The sequence below is a fragment of the Nematolebias whitei genome, chromosome 16 (assembly GCF_014905685.2).
Source record: "Nematolebias whitei isolate Nwh7 chromosome 16, NemWhi1, whole genome shotgun sequence".
In the NCBI taxonomy this organism is placed as follows: Eukaryota; Metazoa; Chordata; class Actinopteri; order Cyprinodontiformes; family Rivulidae; genus Nematolebias; species Nematolebias whitei.
In genome coordinates, this window is record NC_056513.1 from 7,093,847 (window position 1) to 7,112,256 (window position 18,410).

Here is an 18,410-nt window from a genome sequence, read left to right on the forward strand (position 1 = left end):
TACCTGGTACTTAATGGGTTACATACCTGGTACTTAATGGTTTACATACATGGTACTTAATGGTTTACATACCTGGTACTTAATGGTTTACATATTTAGTACTTAATGAGTTACATAACTGGTACCTAACGGGTTATATACAGGTTAGATACCTGGTGCCTAATGGGTTTTATACCTGGTATTTAAGGGGTACATACCTGGTACTTAAGGAGTTATACGCCCGATATTTATTGGGTTATATACCTGGTATTTTTCGGGTTACATACCTGGTGCCTAACGGTTTACATACCTAGTACTTAATGAGTTGCATAACTAGTACTTAATGGGTTACATAATTGAAACCTAACGGGTTACATATCTGATACCTAATGGGTTCCAGACCTGGTACCTAATGGGTTACATGCCTGGTACACACTGGCAACATACTGAGAAAGTATGTAATGGGTATGTTCCTGGTAAGTACCAGGTTGTTTGCCATTTAGTACCAGTTATGTACCTCATACTGGGAAAATACCAGTATCCACTTACCATTAGGTACAGGTTAATACTGGGATCATTCCTGGTATGTTTGCAATATTTACCAGTGCTGGTTTCATTCTAAAGATTGTAAGTACCAGGTACGACATGCTGAAGGAGTAAACTCTGGTTTTAAATCAAGGAAAACGCGTAAAACGAGTATTTTGTTGCTTTGTACTTTGAGACCGAACGACGGATCTGTATACCAGGTTCAATTCGTCACGGTAAACTGCACTTTAGCTTTATTTAACGCCCTTCATTATTCTTCTGACCATTTTCCCTGACACTGCTTATAAAAACCCAATCCCATCATGATGCTGCCACTGCCGTGCTTTACTGTCAGGTGTGTTGCTCTCCAGGGCTGGAGGAGAGTTGGGTTTGTGTGGGTTTTTATTGGAAAGGTTTATAGTTACTTTTTGCATCCTGCTTTAATTTTACCATTTAGAGTTATTTTGCTGATATTTGTTACATTGAAAGTAAAAGCGTGATAAGTGTGTAATTGCTCTTGTTTAAAGGCCAAATAAATCTGAATATTTTCACCTCATTTTGTTCTCCCAGAACCTGTGGCCGAAGCAGACCTGCTGGTCGTCCCTGACCTTGCAGACATCTCTGAGGGAAATGATCTCCACCTCATATGTAGTGTGAAAGGCACGCCGCCCATCACGTTCTGGTGGTACCGTGTTGGGAACAGAGAGCCACTGAAAATCGCCACCTTAGATGAAAACTACGCAGACTATCATTTCACCGTGTCGTCCAAAGAGCAGAGTGGAGCGTACTACTGTGTGATGGAGAACCGAGCCAACAACAAGGTCGAAAGTAATCAAGTGAACATAGAAGGTGAGACTGATTTCAGCTCCGAACACAGAACCAGCTGATGCTGCGCATTTAATCTGATCTCCAACCCCAGTTAAGAAAAACTTAGGGCCTTGTGTAAAATTTACATAAAAATAGAACACATGGATTTGTTAAAGTTTCTTTCGGCTGATCCCTTCTTCAGGGGTTGCCACAGCGAGCGAACTCGCATGATAGATTTGGCAATTTGTTTTACTCCGGAAGCCTAATCTGACGCAACCTGGGCTCGAACCTGCAGCCTCAGGATTACCAGACCGCGGCCCTGACCACCGAGCTACCGCAGCCCAATGAAATCTCATGAATCCAGATTTTATTCACAATGGAACATAGTAAGCATTTCAAACGTTAAAACAAAGAAATTGTGCCATTTTTATTAAAAATAAATAAATAAATGGCAGCAAGGCACCATAAAAAATATCAGACATGAGCAGCAAAAGGCTGTTAAAGAAAACGATATGGAATCTCTCAGAAGTAAAGATGGGCAGAGGTTTACCAGTCTGCTAAGAAAACATGTCTAAAATAGTAAAACTGTTTCAGAAGACGATCATCTCTAGTTTATAATCTCATCACCAGATTAGAATAATCTGTAGAAAGCTCTGAGCTCAGAGGACGAGGCTGAAGGTCGTGACCTTCAGGCCTTCAGAGGCCACTGCATTAAAACCAGGTCTGGTTCTGTTCTGGGCTCAGGGACTCTTCCACAGATCATCGTCTGTAAACACAGCTCATCCACACATGCTGCTTAAAGCTCTATCAGACAAAGAAGAAGCCAGATGTGAGCACCATCCAGAACCGCTGCTTCTTCTCTGGACCAGAGCTCACTTCAAAATGGACCAGAACTGTTCTGAAGTCAGATGGATCAAATTTGAGATTCTGTTTAGAAATCTGGTTCTCTATAGTAAAGAACAGAGGGAACATCCAGCCTGGTATCAGCACACAGTTTAACCTGCCTCGCTGATGGTATAGGGGTGCGTTAGTAGCTTTGGCTGGAGCAGTTTACACATCTGGAAAGGCTTCATCAATGCAGGAAAGTATCTACAGGTTTTAGAACATCTGCTCCCATACATCAACAAATCTAGTAAAGAAGATCCAGAACAGCCAGAATCCTCCATCAGTCCAACCTCCAAGAACTGGTCTCCTTAGGTCCTGGACCTTTACAGATTGGTGTTAAAATAAGAGGCGAGGCTTCGCAGAAGAAACGTGGACCTAGAACATCTTTAAAATCCATTCAGTTTCTTTATACAGCGCCAAGTCACAACAGAAGTCGTCTCAGGGACTGAACAGAAACATTCACATCTAAAAATAATAATTTAACATGATTTATCTGAGGAGCAGCTTTGAGTTGAACTCCATCACACAACTCTCATCTTGAGCAAGCATGAAGGCGACAGTGGAAAGGAAAAACTCCCTCATGAGGAAGAAACCTTTAGCAGAACCAGACTCAGGACAAGCGGCCGTCTGCTTCGACCGGCTGGGTTTGAGAGGAACAGATACACAATGGCAGGACAAGAATCACGTTGATATAAAAATTGTATCAAATGAAAACTATTAATTTTAACAATTAATTTAAGGAAATTAGGTCAATTTGTTGTCTAGTAGTCTAAGCCTATAGCAGCATAACAAGCCAACCCTAACTATAGGATTTATCTTAAGTCTTAAGACCAGTCTTAAAACTGGACAGTGTGTCAGCCTCAGTAAACCTGCAGAGCGAAGTGCTCTGTTGGGAAAATATAGAACAATAAGATCTGTGATATAAGATGGACCTAGGCTGTTGAGGGCTTTGTAGGTTGGAAGTAAGATTTTGAATTCTGAATTTGGCAGGAAGCCAGTGGAGAGAAGCTAAAACTGGAGAGAGATGATCTTTCCTACTAACTCCACTTCATCGATTTACAGCATCATTTTCAAAAATACCTAATTTTTATTTTATTTATTTTTTATTTTTAGATTCAATTTCTTAATTTGAACTTTTAATGTGTTTACTGCACTCCACTGTGAATAAAGTCTATTTTTGAAATTGGTTAAATATATATTTTCCCCATTTAACACCATGTGAGTTTAGCTGTAAAGGAAATAAGCAGAGTAATTGTGGAACAAGAGTTCTCATCATTTTTACATCTAAATTCTTCCTGTAGTCGTCGTCTTTATGAGTTCGCCGCTCCTCCAGACTTTCCTGACGGTTGTGTTTGTCGCTGACCTTCTCCTTTTTCTGCGTCTCCCCTGCAGTCCGCATGGCGTTGTGGAAGAAAGCTCTGATCGGGGGCTTCCTGCTGCTGGTGGCCTCCATTCTGGTCCTGGTGGGCTGCGTGCTTTACTTCAAAAGCAAGAGAGGTAGACAAACCTACAGCCCTCCAGAAACTCGAGCTGCTTATGTCCGTGAATAAAAGTCGACCCCTCCCGTCCGTACTGCGCCCCCGCCTCGACTCACTTGTCCTTTCTTACTGTAGGTAAACGAGAAACGGCTGCTGAGCTGTCAGTGTGAGTTGCTTTGACTCTTTGTTTGAAACTTCAGGTTTATCGGCTGGTTTTAGTGGATTTTACTGAGTTTGGGTTCGGTTGTTTATGCGCTGTAAGGAACTTCACCGGTTGTTTTGCATGTTGGTAGTTTTAAACACGACATATTTTACGGAATAAAATTCTTGACTCGTCCATCATTTCTTTACATTTTGCTTCCGAGCTTGAATAATCTTCAAACTGGACTCGAGCTTCTACAAACTTTCTGTCTTTTAAAGTTTTTCTTTGGACTTTTGTCGCTTTTATAATCCGTTTTAGTCGTTGTGCCTGTCCATTTTTAGAAAAGCAGGGTTTTTAAATGTATTTAATTGTTATAAATGAGTCATTCAGGCATAAAAACGCTCCTAAACTGGAGAAATGAACCAACGTTTTGTTGATAGGAAGCGTTTTAGCTTCGACACGGGTCCTTCTCAAACAACTGTTCGCTAAAAGCTTGACAGATGACACATTTCAAGTCTTTTAACGGTTTATTCTGGTTTCTTAAAAGATAGTTTCATCTGCTGGAGGTGGATGTTTTAGGCCTGACGCTTCTTTTATTCTCCTCTTGTTTGCCCCGCTCAGACTTAAAAATGACTGACAAGTTTGAGGAAAAACTTTAAGTCTAGAGAACTGCTTTTTCAAGATCACTTTAAAATGTGCAAGAAGATCTGACTCCTTGGAAGCAAAATATAAAGAAACGAGGGGGTCAAAAGTTTTTTTTTTTTTAGATATGATGCAGCAAACATGATGACGTCAGTAAATCTGTGTTAACGAGATATTTCAAGAATATATACATACCCAAAGTGCATGTGTACAAACAACAAATAAAGATTTTTACTATTTTTTTTTTTTACCGTTACCCTTCGTGTTGCTATCTGCTAATTTAGATTTGATTTTTTTTCTTTTTTTTTCTCTTTTTTTTCCTTTTTTTTTTTTTTTTTTTTTTTTTTTCTTTTTTTTTTCCTTTTTTTTCTGAAAAAAAAAAAGATTTGATTTTTTAAAAATTAAATAAGAAAACACAAACAACAGTAATGCTTGTGTTCTGTGAAGAAACGTCAGCTTTCTCTAGAATATTATTGCATGCATAAATGTATTTAAATACAAAGACTACAACATGCAAAACCCAGTGCATCAACGTTTATCTGAATGTGTTTTAAGTTGTGGTTTTGTTGTTTTCTCGCCTGAGCTGACTTTATTTTCACCGTTTCTCAGAAAGCCTGCGCGCCCTAAATCAGATGAGTGTTTAACGGCGACTCTCAGCCACGACACAGACGTTTATTACGCAGGTAGCTTGGTTCGTCTCCTCCTGTGTGTCACTAACACCCCTCTTTCAGCCGGTCTCTCACTGGGCCGTGAGCGGCGCCGAAGGCTCCAAAAAGTCTGAAAACTCGTGTTTCCCTCCGTGAGTCGCGGCAAATTCTAACTTCTAAAAGAAATTTGTGTGACAAGTTGTGGAAGTTTGAGTTCACTACAAATTAGTTTTATCACCTGCTCAGGAGCTCTCCTTGTACCAGAAACCAGCCGAAGCTACAAGCTCGAGCGTCTGAGTTTTAAAACCACACCGATGATAAAAATGAGCTCGAGGAACCGGATTTTCTGCGCACACACAGTGTGAACACTGAGTTCATGAAGAAGCTGAAACTAAGTTAAAGCTAAAAGAAGCAGCACACACCTAAAAGTTAAAAAGAGCAAAACACTAATTAAAAGCTTAAAAGGCAAAATGCTAGATAATAGAAGCTAAACGGCTATTTAAAAACTAAATTTTGCGAAACAAACACTAGCTAAAAGCAGCATATGATTACATTTTAGCTCAAAATAGCAAAGGTTTAGCTAAGAGTAGCATAAGAACAGCTCTCTAAAGGTAAAACTAGCAAGACGCTAGCATAAAGCAACAAAATGTTACCTAAAAGCTAAATGTTGCTAAACAAACCTTAGCTAAAAGCAACACAAGGTTAGGTAGAGTTCAACTTAAGTTAGCTTAAAGTAGGCTGAGGACAGCTAAAGTCTAAAGCAGCAGAAGGTTAATTACCTAAAAGCTAAAATAATAATAATAACAATAATAACAACAATAATGTATTTAATTCTTGAAGCACTTTACAGTTGTAAATCTCAAAATACTAAAGTAGCAAAACGAGCGTTAGCTAAAAGCAGCAGAAGGTTAGGTAGATGTTTAAAATAGCCAAAGGTTAGCTAAAAGTAGCATGAGAATAGCTAAAGGTTAGAGTAGCAAAAAAGGAAGATAAATTTAGCAAAAGGCTATATAAAAGGTAAAAGTCGCAAAAGAAACACTGGCTACAAGCAGCATACGGTTAGGTAAAAGTTAAAATGGCAAAATGTTAGCTAAAAGTATCGTTAGTATAGCTAAAGGCTAAAGTATCAAAAGGCTATTTTAAAATTTAAAGTAGCAAGTCACTAGCTAAACGCAGGAAAAAGTTACCTAACAGCTAAAAGTAGCTAAACAAATGTTGACAGATGTTTAACATATAAAAAATTGAGCTAAAAGTAGCATGCAAATAGCTAAAGGCTAAAATGTTAAAAGGCTATTTAAAAGTAACGTAGCAAGACACAAGCTAACAGCAGCAAAAGGTTAGGTAGAAGTTAAAAGTTGAAAATTGTTAGCTAAATGTAGCTTAAGTATAGCTAAAGGCTAAAGTATCAAAAGGCTATTTAAAATTTTAAATAGCACGTCGCTAGCTATAACCAGAAAAAAGTTACCTAAAAGCTAACATAGCTAACTAGAAAAACACTAGCTTGAAACGGCAAAAGGTTCCACAAAAGATAAAAGTAGCTAAACAAATGTTGACACATGTTTAACATCGTTAAAGATAAGGTAAAAGTAGCATGAGAATAGCTAAAGGCTATATGTCAAAAGGCATCTAAAAGCAAGACACCAGCTAAAAGCAGCGAAAGGTTAGGTAGAAGCTTAACATCACCAATGGTTAGGTAAAAGTAGCAGAAGTATATCCAAAGGCTAAAGTAGCAAGAGTCCGACAGGTAAAAGTAGCAACTGAAACATTAATCAAAAGCAGAATAATGTTAGCTATAAGGATAGCTAAATACTAAAGTACCAAAAAAGCTGTCTAAAAGTTTAAAGTAGCAGGACACTAGCTAAAAGCAGGAAAATAATTACCTAGAAGCTAAAAGTATTCATAGCTAAATGCTAGCTAAAAGTTAGAGCGATAGCTGAAAGATTTTAGCTGGTGGTTTTGCAAGCTGTGCATATAATTTTCAAACGTTGGCTGTGCAAAAATAAATTAAAAAAAATAAATAAATATCTCTCTTGTAGCCTGGTTGCAAAAGTTCAGATCAGAACCAGTCGGTTCTGGTCTCCATCAGTCGGTTCTGGTCAGACGGAGACCAGAACCAGCAGGTCTCCATCTGCTGCAGCGCAGTGAGATCCAGGTTTTAGCTCTCATCATCTGTAACCTGCCTCCACCTCCTAACCCTGATAACCCACGCCTCCTGGTGCCGTATGGATGCTCACGGCAATAATCCAGCTCCGAGCCGAGCTCAGAGGACTCCGAGCCGAGCTCAGAGGACTCCGAGCCGAGCTCAGAGGACTCCGAGCCGAGCTCAGGGGACTCCGAGCCGAGTTCAGGGGACTCCGAGCCGAGCTCAGGGGACTCCGAGCCGAGCTCAGGGGACTCCGAGCTGCAGCTGTAAATGTTTCGTGCATGCAGAGGTGTGTGTGTGCATTTAATTTTCCTTTTTGCATGATGTCTCGTGTCTGAGCATGCGTCCCAGCAGCAGGGAAAGTAGGGTTCAGTTTGTAGGGCGTGGTTTAAGGATTCCTGTTTTAAATTTTTTTTATGTTCTTGCAACCTGCTCAGAATGGCACTTATCATCTTCTTGCAGACGCAGCGTCGTCGCATGACGACAAGGAGGGGAGAGCGACCAATGGGACGCGAGGTAGCGTGGCCTCGCTGCCTGCTGACATCAGCAACAGGAGCAGCTACGGCGTCCCGGCTCTGGTCTTCGTGTCTCACTGAGACGACCCGTTGCATAAAAGCTAAATAAACCAGAGCAGAGGTAGCAGGCGGGGGGAGGGACAGCAAATCTGAACATTTCTGAGGACGATGAAAATAAAGACTTTTGGAAACGAACACAAAAGAGAGAAATCTTGTTTACGAAGTGCTGGAAGGTGTCACAAAGGTTTTATTCTAATGTTGTGGATTGTAATGAGGAGAAACGAGCCAGGACCCACTGCTCCATCTCCCCTCCTCCTGCAGTCTTTAACCCGACCTCGCTGTAACTGCATGTCGTTTCGCTGCGTTTGTCTCGTGCACGTTTTAAACCCCACCCCGTTGCTTTGTACATACCACCGCAGGAAATGTGTGTGTATATATTTTTGGTTTGTCCCTGAACGTATTCTGGAGGAGAGTCTTGCAGAATAAAGATGCTGGTTTTTATTTAGAGGCGTGTCCAAGACGTTCATTTCCTCATTTTCTCTTTTTTTTTTTAAGTTCAACCCCAAACAGAATAAAGTTGGGACGTTGTGGGAAGTGTAAATTAAAAATGCAATGATTTATAAACCTCATAAATTTTTGTTTTATTCACAAAGGAACAAAGTAAACATCACATGTTGAAACTAAGTTCATAAGGTCATATTGATGCTAGATTCTTGTTGCTGGATTGGAGCAGATGTTGTTGAAGATGTACTTTTTTCATTGATGGAACATTTCGCTAATGCACCCCCATACCATCAGAGAGGCTGGCCTTTGAACTGTGTGCTGGTAACAGGCTGGATGGTCCCACTCCTCCTTAGTATGGAGGACGTGGACAGAATTTCACATTTGGACCCGTCTGACCTCAGAACAGTTCTGGTCCATTTGAAATGAGCTCTGGTCCAGAGGAGACTGCAGTGGTTCTGGATGGTGTTCACATCTGGCTTCTTCTTTGCCTGATAGAGCTTTAAGCAGCTTCTGTGATGAGCTGTGGAAGTGTTCCTGAGTCCAGAACCAGACCTGGTTTTAATGCAGTGGCCCCTGAGGGCCTGAAGATCAGAGCTCAGAGGTTTCTACAGATTATTCTAATCTTCTGAAGAGATTATGATGATGGAGATTAAAAATGTCTCATTGAGGAACTTTATTTTGAAACCGTTCCATCATTTCAGACAGTTTTCCTCAGACTGATGAGCCTCTGCCCAGTCCTCGTACTGACCTGTTGACAACAAACCTAATTAGTTTTTTTTTTTACTTATTAAAACTATTTACTTTTGTTGCTCCTGTCCAACTTTTTTAAGATGTGTTTATGCCATAAAATTACAAAATTACCTTTTTTTTCTGGAGAATTGTGCAGTTTTTAAATATTTACTATGTTCCTCTGTGAATAGAGTCAGAGATTATTGTCATTCGCACCTCATGTGGTGCAGGTGGTGGAGCGAAATTATGTACACAGGGTCCCAGTTACATCCAACAATAAAATGTAAAAGAAAAACAGTAATAACATCTAAGATATGAACCAAGAAAAACATCAACTAAATATACACTAAGCACTAATAACATAAAACATTGAACATCAGCACAAACATGAACATGAGTCTGTGTGAGCGGATGTGCACGCATGAACACATCAACATTGAAACAGATCAGCAGCAACATGAAACAGATCAGCAGCAACATGAAACAGATCAGCAGCAACATGATGTGATTTTTTTTCTCAGTGATTATTCTGGTTAGAGATTCATGAGTCTAACAGCCTCAGGGTAGAAGCTGTTCCTCAGTCTAGTGGTTCTACACTTAATGCTCCTCACCCTCCTTCCTGAGGAGAGCGGGGCAAAAAGTGTGTGCTGGGTGAGTGAGGTCCTGCATGATGCAGGTGGCTCTCTTCCTGCATGTGGAGGTGTAGATGTCTGTGATGGTGGGGAGGCTGACTCCAACATCTTCTGTGCAGCCTTCACCACTCTCTGCAAAGCTTTTCTTTCTGCAGCTGTGCAGCCTCCATGCCACACGTTGATGCTGGAGCACAGGATGCTCTCCACTGCACACCTGTAGAAGGAGGTGAGGACTGAGCTTCCAGACCAGCTCGTCTCAGCCGCCTGAGGAAGTAGAGTCTCTGATGAGCTTTCTTGATCAGGCTGGTGGTGTTGTTGCTCCAGCTGAGGTTGTCATTCATGTGTACACCCAAGTCCTTGTAGCTGGAGACCACTTCCACCACAGATCCTCTTATGTTCAGGGGGGTGTAGATGTTTTTGTTCCTTCTGAAGTCCACAATCATCTCCTTTGTCTTCTTCACATTGATGTGAAGGTTCTCTTTGCACCAGCAAAAATTCATCAATCCACCAATGTGGATTTATTAGTTACGAACCTTTGCGTTGTTTTTATTTACATTTGACACAACGTCCCGACTTTGTTGTAATTGTTGGATGTAAAAATCCTTTTTGTTTTCATTCTTTCTGTTTTCTGTTCATCCTCGGCTCAAATCAGAGAATAACCACAAAACGTGAAAACAATTTACTTCCTGAAAACTAGAAGCTCAGCAGACTTCCTTGAAAAGTTGGAACAATAGAGTCTGAGCGTTATTTCCTATGTTGGCATGTTGGGTGGGAGTATTGTGAGGGTTGGGCCGGGCACCTCTGCATGCCGGCAGCAGGGAGAGGAAATCGGTCACCTACGCCTCGGTCGGGCCGGGTGAGAGATTACATTACCAACTGGGAAGTTGTTTTGGCCAGAATTTGTTGTGCAGCCGCTGCTGAATTACCGACCCATTGTGTACAGCTCACCAGAGGATTTCTGTTTACGCAGCTGAAGACGTAGCATTGGCTCGTTCGCTGCTGCTCCTGTTTCGGCTGCTTTCTTCCGCCTCAGAGGATCATAATGAGAGGAAATGCTTCAGCTGTTTACGCCTTTAACAGAGAAAACAACAGAGAAAAGACTTCTTACCTGCAGCTGACAGCAGCCGCAGAAAGCTGCTGTATGTAGCAGAACTGTGGCTAAAAGCTCAAAGTCAGCTAAAATAAAACCTATTTTTTTATAAAAACTGAAGCTGAAGGTTATAATAAAACCATAGCTAAAAGCTGAAATCACCAAAGCTATAGCTGAAAAGTAAAATTATCAAATCCATGGCTAAGAGATAAAATTGGCAAAACTATAACTAAAAGCTAAAATTATAGCTAAAAGCTGCAATTTGATAAATTAGCTAAATGCTAAATTTAACCAAAAAAACTTAGATAAAAAATAAATGTAACAAAATTATGTGTAAAAGCTAAAATCAGCCAAATTGAAGCTAAAGGCTAAATCTAGAATAACTGAAATGCTAACTGTAGCAAAACCTTAGCTAAAATCCAAGTGCACCAATACAGTAGCTAAAATCTAAATGCTACAAAATTATATCTAAAAGATAAAATCAGCAAAGTAATTAATGTTAAATTTAGCTAAATTTTGCATTACTGAAATGCTAAATGTAACAAAACCTGAGCTAAAAACTAAATGTAGCTAAACAGGAGCTAAATGCTAAATGTAACAGAATTGTCTAAAAACTAAAATCAGCAAAGTAGTTGATGTTAAATGTAGCTAAATTTTAGCTAAAAGCTCAATTTTGCATTACTGAAATGCTAAATGTAACAAAACCTTAGCTAAAATCTACATGTAGTAGTAAAACAATAGCTAAATGTAACAGAATGATGTTGAAAAGCTAAAATCAGCTAAGTAGCTCATGTTAAATGTAACAAATTTTTAGCTAAAAGCTACACCAATCAAGCTACAAAGCTTAAACAAGCAAACAGTAGCTAAAAGCTAAATTTAGCGAAACTGTTACTTGAGTTGTAATTAACACGACTGTAAATGCTAAATGTAACAAAACCTTAGCTAAAAACTAAATGTAGCTAAACAGTAGCTAAATGTAACAGAATTGTGTCTAAAATCTCAAATCTGAGTTTGGAGAATCAGGGAGTGAAACTATCAGCCGACAGCAGGATTCACTCGAGAGTGAATTTACGTCGTTTACAGTGAGCGAAGCTTCAAACTGTGAATCGCTGATGTGTGAGGTCATCGATCGACATCATTTATTGACGATTCAAGTTTTTGGAGAACGTCGATGCCAAAGTGAACGAATGATCTCGTTTCTGAAAGTAAACTGAAATTTTCAGCAGTTCTTTGAACGTCCTTATCGAGCCGATCTTCCTGTTTGTGGTGTTTTTTATTATCTGGGGAATAAATCCGGCGTTATCTTTGCAGTCAGAGGAAAGCCGTCCCATGTTTATGTAAATAACTAGCAGCTCGTTTCGTCTCCAGAGAGCTGCTGGTATCTGGGTCTGAACAAAGAGGAGGTTTTAGGATCTGCTGCCGTCACAAGAAGTACTGCTGGCCCACTTGTTCAGTGACGAGCGTCGGACATTATTATCTACAAATAAACTGAATAAAAAATGAGTAAAATCCTGTCGGTGCAGAAAGTGAAACCCTCAGAGCATTTCAACAAACTGGAAGTGAGTTTTCTGTAGCATCAAAGTACAAAGTTCAGTCAGGTCATCTGGACGGTTTCTTTTTTTGTTGAGACGTTTCATCCTTCATCCAAAGGACTTCGTCAGTCCAAGGAGCCACAACAAACAGTCCCACAAGCAGCACACTCACATAGCGGACCAACCAGTTTGCTGGTGATAAGATGGTTTCCGGGGCCCGCCCTCTCCCCTGTCAACTCCTCTGAGGCAGCCATAGCCAAAGTGGTTCCAAACATCAAAGCAGAAGTCCTTTGGATGAAGGACGAAACGTCTCAACAAAAAAAGAAACCGTCCAGATGACCTGAATGAACTGTTGGATTTTGTACCTGGATTATTGAGCATGAACTTTGATGTTTTGAACCACTTTGGCTACGGCTGCCTCAGAGGATCGACAGGGGAGAGGGCGGGCCCCAGAAACCATCTTATCACCAGCAAACTGGTTGGTCCACTACGTGAGTGTGCTGCTTGTGGGACTGTTTGCTGTGGCTCCTCAGACTGATGAAGTCCTTTGGATGAAGGATGAAACGTCTCAACAAAAAAAGAAACCGTCCAGATGACCTGACTGAACTTTGTTGGATATTCTGGGACTTTTTCTTGTATTTGTTATGTAAAAATAAGAATGCATCGATGATCAATGAAGTCTCTTATTGATTTGAAACAGTTTCTGTTTATCGTCTGTTAACTCCTGCAACAAAACAGTTTTTATTTCCGTCACTTTTCTTGCTGATGTGTTTATATCACATGGTCGGATTCATATTGTGCAGCGAGGACTACACGTATTTTAATTTCCCCTTAATGGCTCCAACCTGCTGAACTTGACCGGTGGGTTTTCTTCAGCATAAACTCTTTACGACACCGAGACAGAGCCGATAACGACGGAGCGGCCACCAAACGTCTGGAGCTTCGTTCAGAGAAACTTCAGACGACGAAAAACTGTCGAGCTGCAGAAATCTGAGATTCAGAGAGCAAAGGAACTGATTCATCTGCACAACTCTAAGAACTGGGGGGGTTCTTCTCTGAAGAAGCGCATTGTGAAGATGCATCATAACAGCAATGATGCTTGGCGTCCAACTTTTCGAGTGCGTTTGTTGTTTTAAACTAAAATATGAGCATTTTAAATGCAGAATGGAGCCAAAGATTTGCCTCGAACGTTTCTGCCTCTCTGAGGGAAAACAGTTGCTCCAAGTCACAAAAAAGATCAACCGTCTCCAAATTTTGACCCGGCAGCTCATAGTTATTGACCTGAAGGTTCCATCTCTGCTATTTGCAGATGATGTGGTCCCGTTGGGGACATTGTGCCCGGACCTCCACTGGAGCGTTTCGCTGCTCGGATAAAGATCAGCGCCTCCAAAGCTAAGTGGGAAAAGTTTGGACTGTCCTCTGAGTGAAGTTCTGCCTCAAGTAGAGGAGTTCAAGAATCAGGGTTTTGCTCACAGTGAGGGAAGAATGCAGCGTGAGATCTGCAGACGGATCGGTGCAGCTTCTGTAGTACTGTGGTGCCGGTCCGTTGTAGTGAAGAGGGAGCTGAGCTGCAAGAAGATTTTTGTTTACCAGACAGTCTACATTCCTCCCCTCACCTGTGGTCATGAACTCTGGTTCTGGACTCAGATCTCGGGGCAGCAGCGTGATGGAGCTCCAGACCTCTCTGTTCACAGTCCCCACCTCTTCTGGGAGGACTTCAAGGTGTTCCCAGACCAGCTGAGAGACACGGTCTCTCCGTCGTGTTCTGGGTCTTCCCAGGGGTCTCCTTCCAGTTGGACATGCTCAGAACTTCCCCTTAGGAAGGTGTCCAGGGTCCATCCTGACCAGATGTCTGAACCACCTCAACTGGCTCCTCTGGATGTTGAGGAGCAGCGGTTCTGCTCCGAGTCTCTCCTGGAGAACTGAACTTCTCACCTCACCTCTAAGGGAAAATCCAGCTCCCCTGCAGAAAAAAACTCCTGGATCCATGATCTCGTTCTTTTGGTCACTACCCAGATGATGGATGGATCCCATAAACTGACGACATTATCTCCTAATGATGAGATTAGGTGTCGTCATTTTGAGCCATAATCTCACGATAAAGAGATTTTAAGCCTAATTTGGAGACAGTAAATGAGATTTATAATCTGGTTTGTTTCTGTGTTTCAGGGCCGGTGGCTGGAGCTGTGGAGAGTGTGTGGACTCACAGAAAACCTGAATCAGGTGAGAATCAGATGTTCATGTTCGAACATCATGGCTTCCTTCGAAACAGAACCTGTTTAAGAGTTCAGTCTTTTACGTCTTCTCTGTAAACGTGGTTAAAATCCAGCCGGGATTAAAGAGATTTTTTTTCTGACGCAGAAATCGACGAGTTCAGCACCGTGTCCAACGAACCTGAAGTGGAGTACACCGAGGTGGTCCATCCTCGAGCAGCAGACCCAACCAGAGGTAACACGGTTCTGAAACCGCTGGTCTCTGCCTCCTCCACATTCCTTCAGGGTTGATAAGACAGAGCAGCACTTCCTGGGCGGGGCCTAATTACCTTTAATTAACACACCTTCAGCTCACTGGGAGTTCCTGCCCTGATAAACAGGAAGGGCTGAGATAATCAGCTTTTGATGCTCTTCACGGTTTTTAGCTCGGGGTCCCATCGGTGGCTCCGGAGATGACCGTTAGTGGGACGCGGCCTCAGCCTATTTTTAGGATTCTGGTTGAAGCAGACACTATCAGCCGAAGTTTGTTTGATGTTCTGTGTTTGCTGCCCTCAGTGGTGCCGCCGAGGAAAGGGACGGACACGGTTTACAGCGAGCTGCAGAACTCTCCCCATGGTGAGTTTAAAGCACGTGTCGGCACGTGTCTGGGAGATGACTGTCGGCTACTACCACACCAAACTTTAGCTCCATAGCTGCACAACTGGCTCAGTTTTAGCTGTTTTTGTGTTGGCTAAAGTCAGCTGTCGGAAACGTCTTGACTTAGATGTGATGGTGGAGAATTTCATTAAAACCTTAAAAATGAAAGAAACGCATTAACAAAGAAACCATCGGCTGCGTTATCACCCTCAGATTAATTTCAGCCGAAACCCAAATATGTTTCTTGAGGTGAAGGTTAAATGAGGTCACATGTTCCCCTCTGACGGTGACAGAAACTAGCCGAAGATCCAAGACATGATCCCGTTCCTCGTGTCCTGAACGTCCTGTTTTTACAAACTGAGTCACACGCTGGACTCCGAGTCAGACTCCGAGTTTAGCTTCGGCTGACAGAGGCCGAAGGTTTCTGCAGAAGAGGGATGAATGAGTCGGCGAGATTCTTGCGTCGTCGCGACAACAACTAGAGAAAATCAGCTGAAATAACTTTATTCAAGAAATAACCATTGTTCAAACGAGCAGAACAAAAGCTAAAATATAACATTTCAAAATGGATATAAGCTAAATGTTAACTGTTGTAAAACCGTAACCAAAAGATCTAATTAGCATAAGCCATAGCTAAAAGTTACATTTAGCTAAATCTTAGCTAAACATGTCAAAACAGTAGCTAAATACTTAAAGTAGCAAGTTTATGGCTACAAACTAAAACCAGCAAAATTGTAGCTGTTAAAATATTTAAAAATCTAAATGCTAAATGTAATAAAACTAGCTAATGCAAAATGTAGTAAAATTGTGGCTAAAAGCTAAAATTGGCAAAACAGTAACTAAAAAAATAAAGTTTATAAAAACTGTTAATTTTTTACATTTTCAAAACTGAAGCTAAATGCTAAATTTTGCTAAAACCTTAGCTAAAATTTAGATGTAGCAAAACATTAATCATAGTTAAAAGCTAAAAACAGCCAAACATTAGCTAAATGCAACAAAATCATTAACTAAAATGAGCAAAACTGTAGCTAAAAAAAAAACAAATCTTTCCATGCTAAATGTAGCAACATTGTGGCTAATAACTAAAACTAATAAAGACTGTAACATCGAAAATTTGCTAAACTGAAGCTGTCTGTTATATTAACAAAACCATAGCTAACAGCTAAAATTAGCAGACATAGTTAAAAGCTAAAAACAGCCAACAGTAGCTAAAAGCTAAATTTAGCAGGGTTTTAAAGTTTAAATACAGCTAAACTGAAGCGATAAGTTATAATAATGAAACCGTAAACTGTATTTAAAACTGTAGCTAAAAGCTAAATGGAGTTAAACCATAGCTAAAAGCTAAAATTATCAAGATAATAGCTAAAAGCTAAAACAAGCGCAAGAAGAAGAAGACGAAAAACGTCTGTTTTCTGAAGGTGATTTCTATGAGAATATTTTTATAAATTGAGTTAAATAATTCAAAATGTACAAACACTAAAAGTTGTAACGCAGGTTTCCCAAACAAGCCGAAGGTTTTGAAACATGAACGGTTGAAAAAGTTCAAAGTTTAAAGATTTAATTGGCGTCTCTAAAGTTTAAACCAATAAAGAGAGACAGGATGGAGAGAACTGATCTGAGGTCAGTCTGTAAGTAGCTTCATGTTTAACTGCTGCTGCTTCTTCCTGCAGGTGCTGCTGAGCATCATGACTACGTGAGTATTGATCTGTTACATGTTCACCCGCCACTCCTGCACTTACAATGTATAAAACTGCTCACAGCGCAGACGGCAAGCTCTTCGTTTAGAAACAGTTCTTTCTGTTTTTGTTCACACCATCTGACTCAAGGACAAACTTCAACACAATAGTCTAAATATGGAAGTAATAGAATGTAATAAGAGTGTGCAAAGATTTAATATTCAAGATATGTCTTGTGTTTCCCAATATCCCTATGGTTTTAGCCATATTATTACACAAGTGTTTAATACGGGGTCCAAAATTACACCCAGAAACTTATTTTCAAACACTCCATAAATTAATACATTATTAATATCCAGTTTAACATTTATATCTTTTTTTCATTTCCAAACAACATAAATTTGGTTTTAGATAAATTTAAAAACAACTTGTTTCTATCAGACCAACAATTAAGTTTATCAATTTATTTTCCAACACACTCCAATAGCTGCTTTAAATCCACCCCAGAAAAAAAACTAGTTACAAAATACAACAAAATTAAGTATACATACTACATATGTCATTAATATACTGTACATAATAAATACTTTGGGACCCAGTACTGAGCCTTGTGGGACCCCGCAGGTAGATTCAAACATGCAGATTTAAACTGACCAATTTGCATATTGCTGTCAGTTATGCAATGTTATGTTTGTAATGCAGACATGCTCCTGTTTTTAGTATTTTACACCCTTTTATAATGTAGCATGTTTTTTTTTATTTCATTTTGAATCACTTCTTTTATTTACTTTTCATTTTATATGCTTTTATAGTTAGTCCTCGTGACTCAATGAGACTAACCTATTTAAATAAAGGTTGAATGAATGAAAAAAAACATTTCTTTACTTGAACTGATAAAACAGTTTGACAAGAAACAGCATTTTAGCTCCAACAAGCTGAAAACCTGACACCGAATCAGCTGAAGGACGGTGGACCTGGCCCAGCTCGGGGCTCTGCTGTGTCCCGTCTCACTCCTCGAGTCCCTCTCCTGGTGTCGTCCCCTCCCGACCTCAGTAATCCAGAGTCATCAGGAGGGGAAACGGCCGTCAGAGTTTCCAGACAAGAACAAAGGAGTTTGGGTCGAGCCTTCCCTCCCTATCAGCTGCTCAGATTAGAGTTGCGCTTCGGTCAAACCCATCTCGGCCCACGGACCGTACCTGTGATCTCAGCCTCTGTTGGCCCTCATGTTTGTCCCTACATGGTGCTGCCCGGCGCTGGGGTTTGGAATAATAAACACAGGAAGTGACATCAGCCTGTTTTTATCTCCGTGATAAAAGATTCTGCAGCTCAATTTGACTGTTTGTCTCCAGGAAACGGGCTCAAATGATCACCAGAGCATTTTGTCTTAATAATTACCTCAAGTGTGCGTTAAAGCATTTATTCTGTTGTTTGATGGTTTCGGTGTGTCTGCAGGGTTCGGTGAAGTACGCCGAGCTGAACGGTGAGCACCCCGAGCTCAGTCAGAACCACTCAGAAGGCCACAACTACTCGGACCTGCCGGTGCCGGTGGATTAACGCTGCGGATCACATCACTGGAGAAGATGTAAATTATTTTTCACAGCAAATAAAAACCCTGAAAAGATAAACGTTTACTGG

The 18,410-nt window shown here is 40.7% G+C and overlaps 1 protein-coding gene across 1 annotated transcript in view; it reads left to right on the plus strand.

The window, feature by feature from the left end:
- Positions 1-18,329, plus strand: part of pecam1b (platelet and endothelial cell adhesion molecule 1b) — a 28,641-nt gene extending 10,312 nt beyond the window's left edge. Inside the window, exons 8-14 of the mRNA XM_037690098.1 lie at positions 1,075-1,353; positions 3,589-3,693; positions 14,420-14,473; positions 14,612-14,698; positions 15,019-15,078; positions 16,770-16,792; positions 18,228-18,329. Coding sequence (XP_037546026.1) covers positions 1,075-1,353; positions 3,589-3,693; positions 14,420-14,473; positions 14,612-14,698; positions 15,019-15,078; positions 16,770-16,792; positions 18,228-18,329 — 710 coding nt within the window. The remainder of the gene's footprint in view (positions 1-1,074; positions 1,354-3,588; positions 3,694-14,419; positions 14,474-14,611; positions 14,699-15,018; positions 15,079-16,769; positions 16,793-18,227) is intronic.
- The last annotated feature ends 81 nt before the right edge of the window (positions 18,330-18,410 follow it).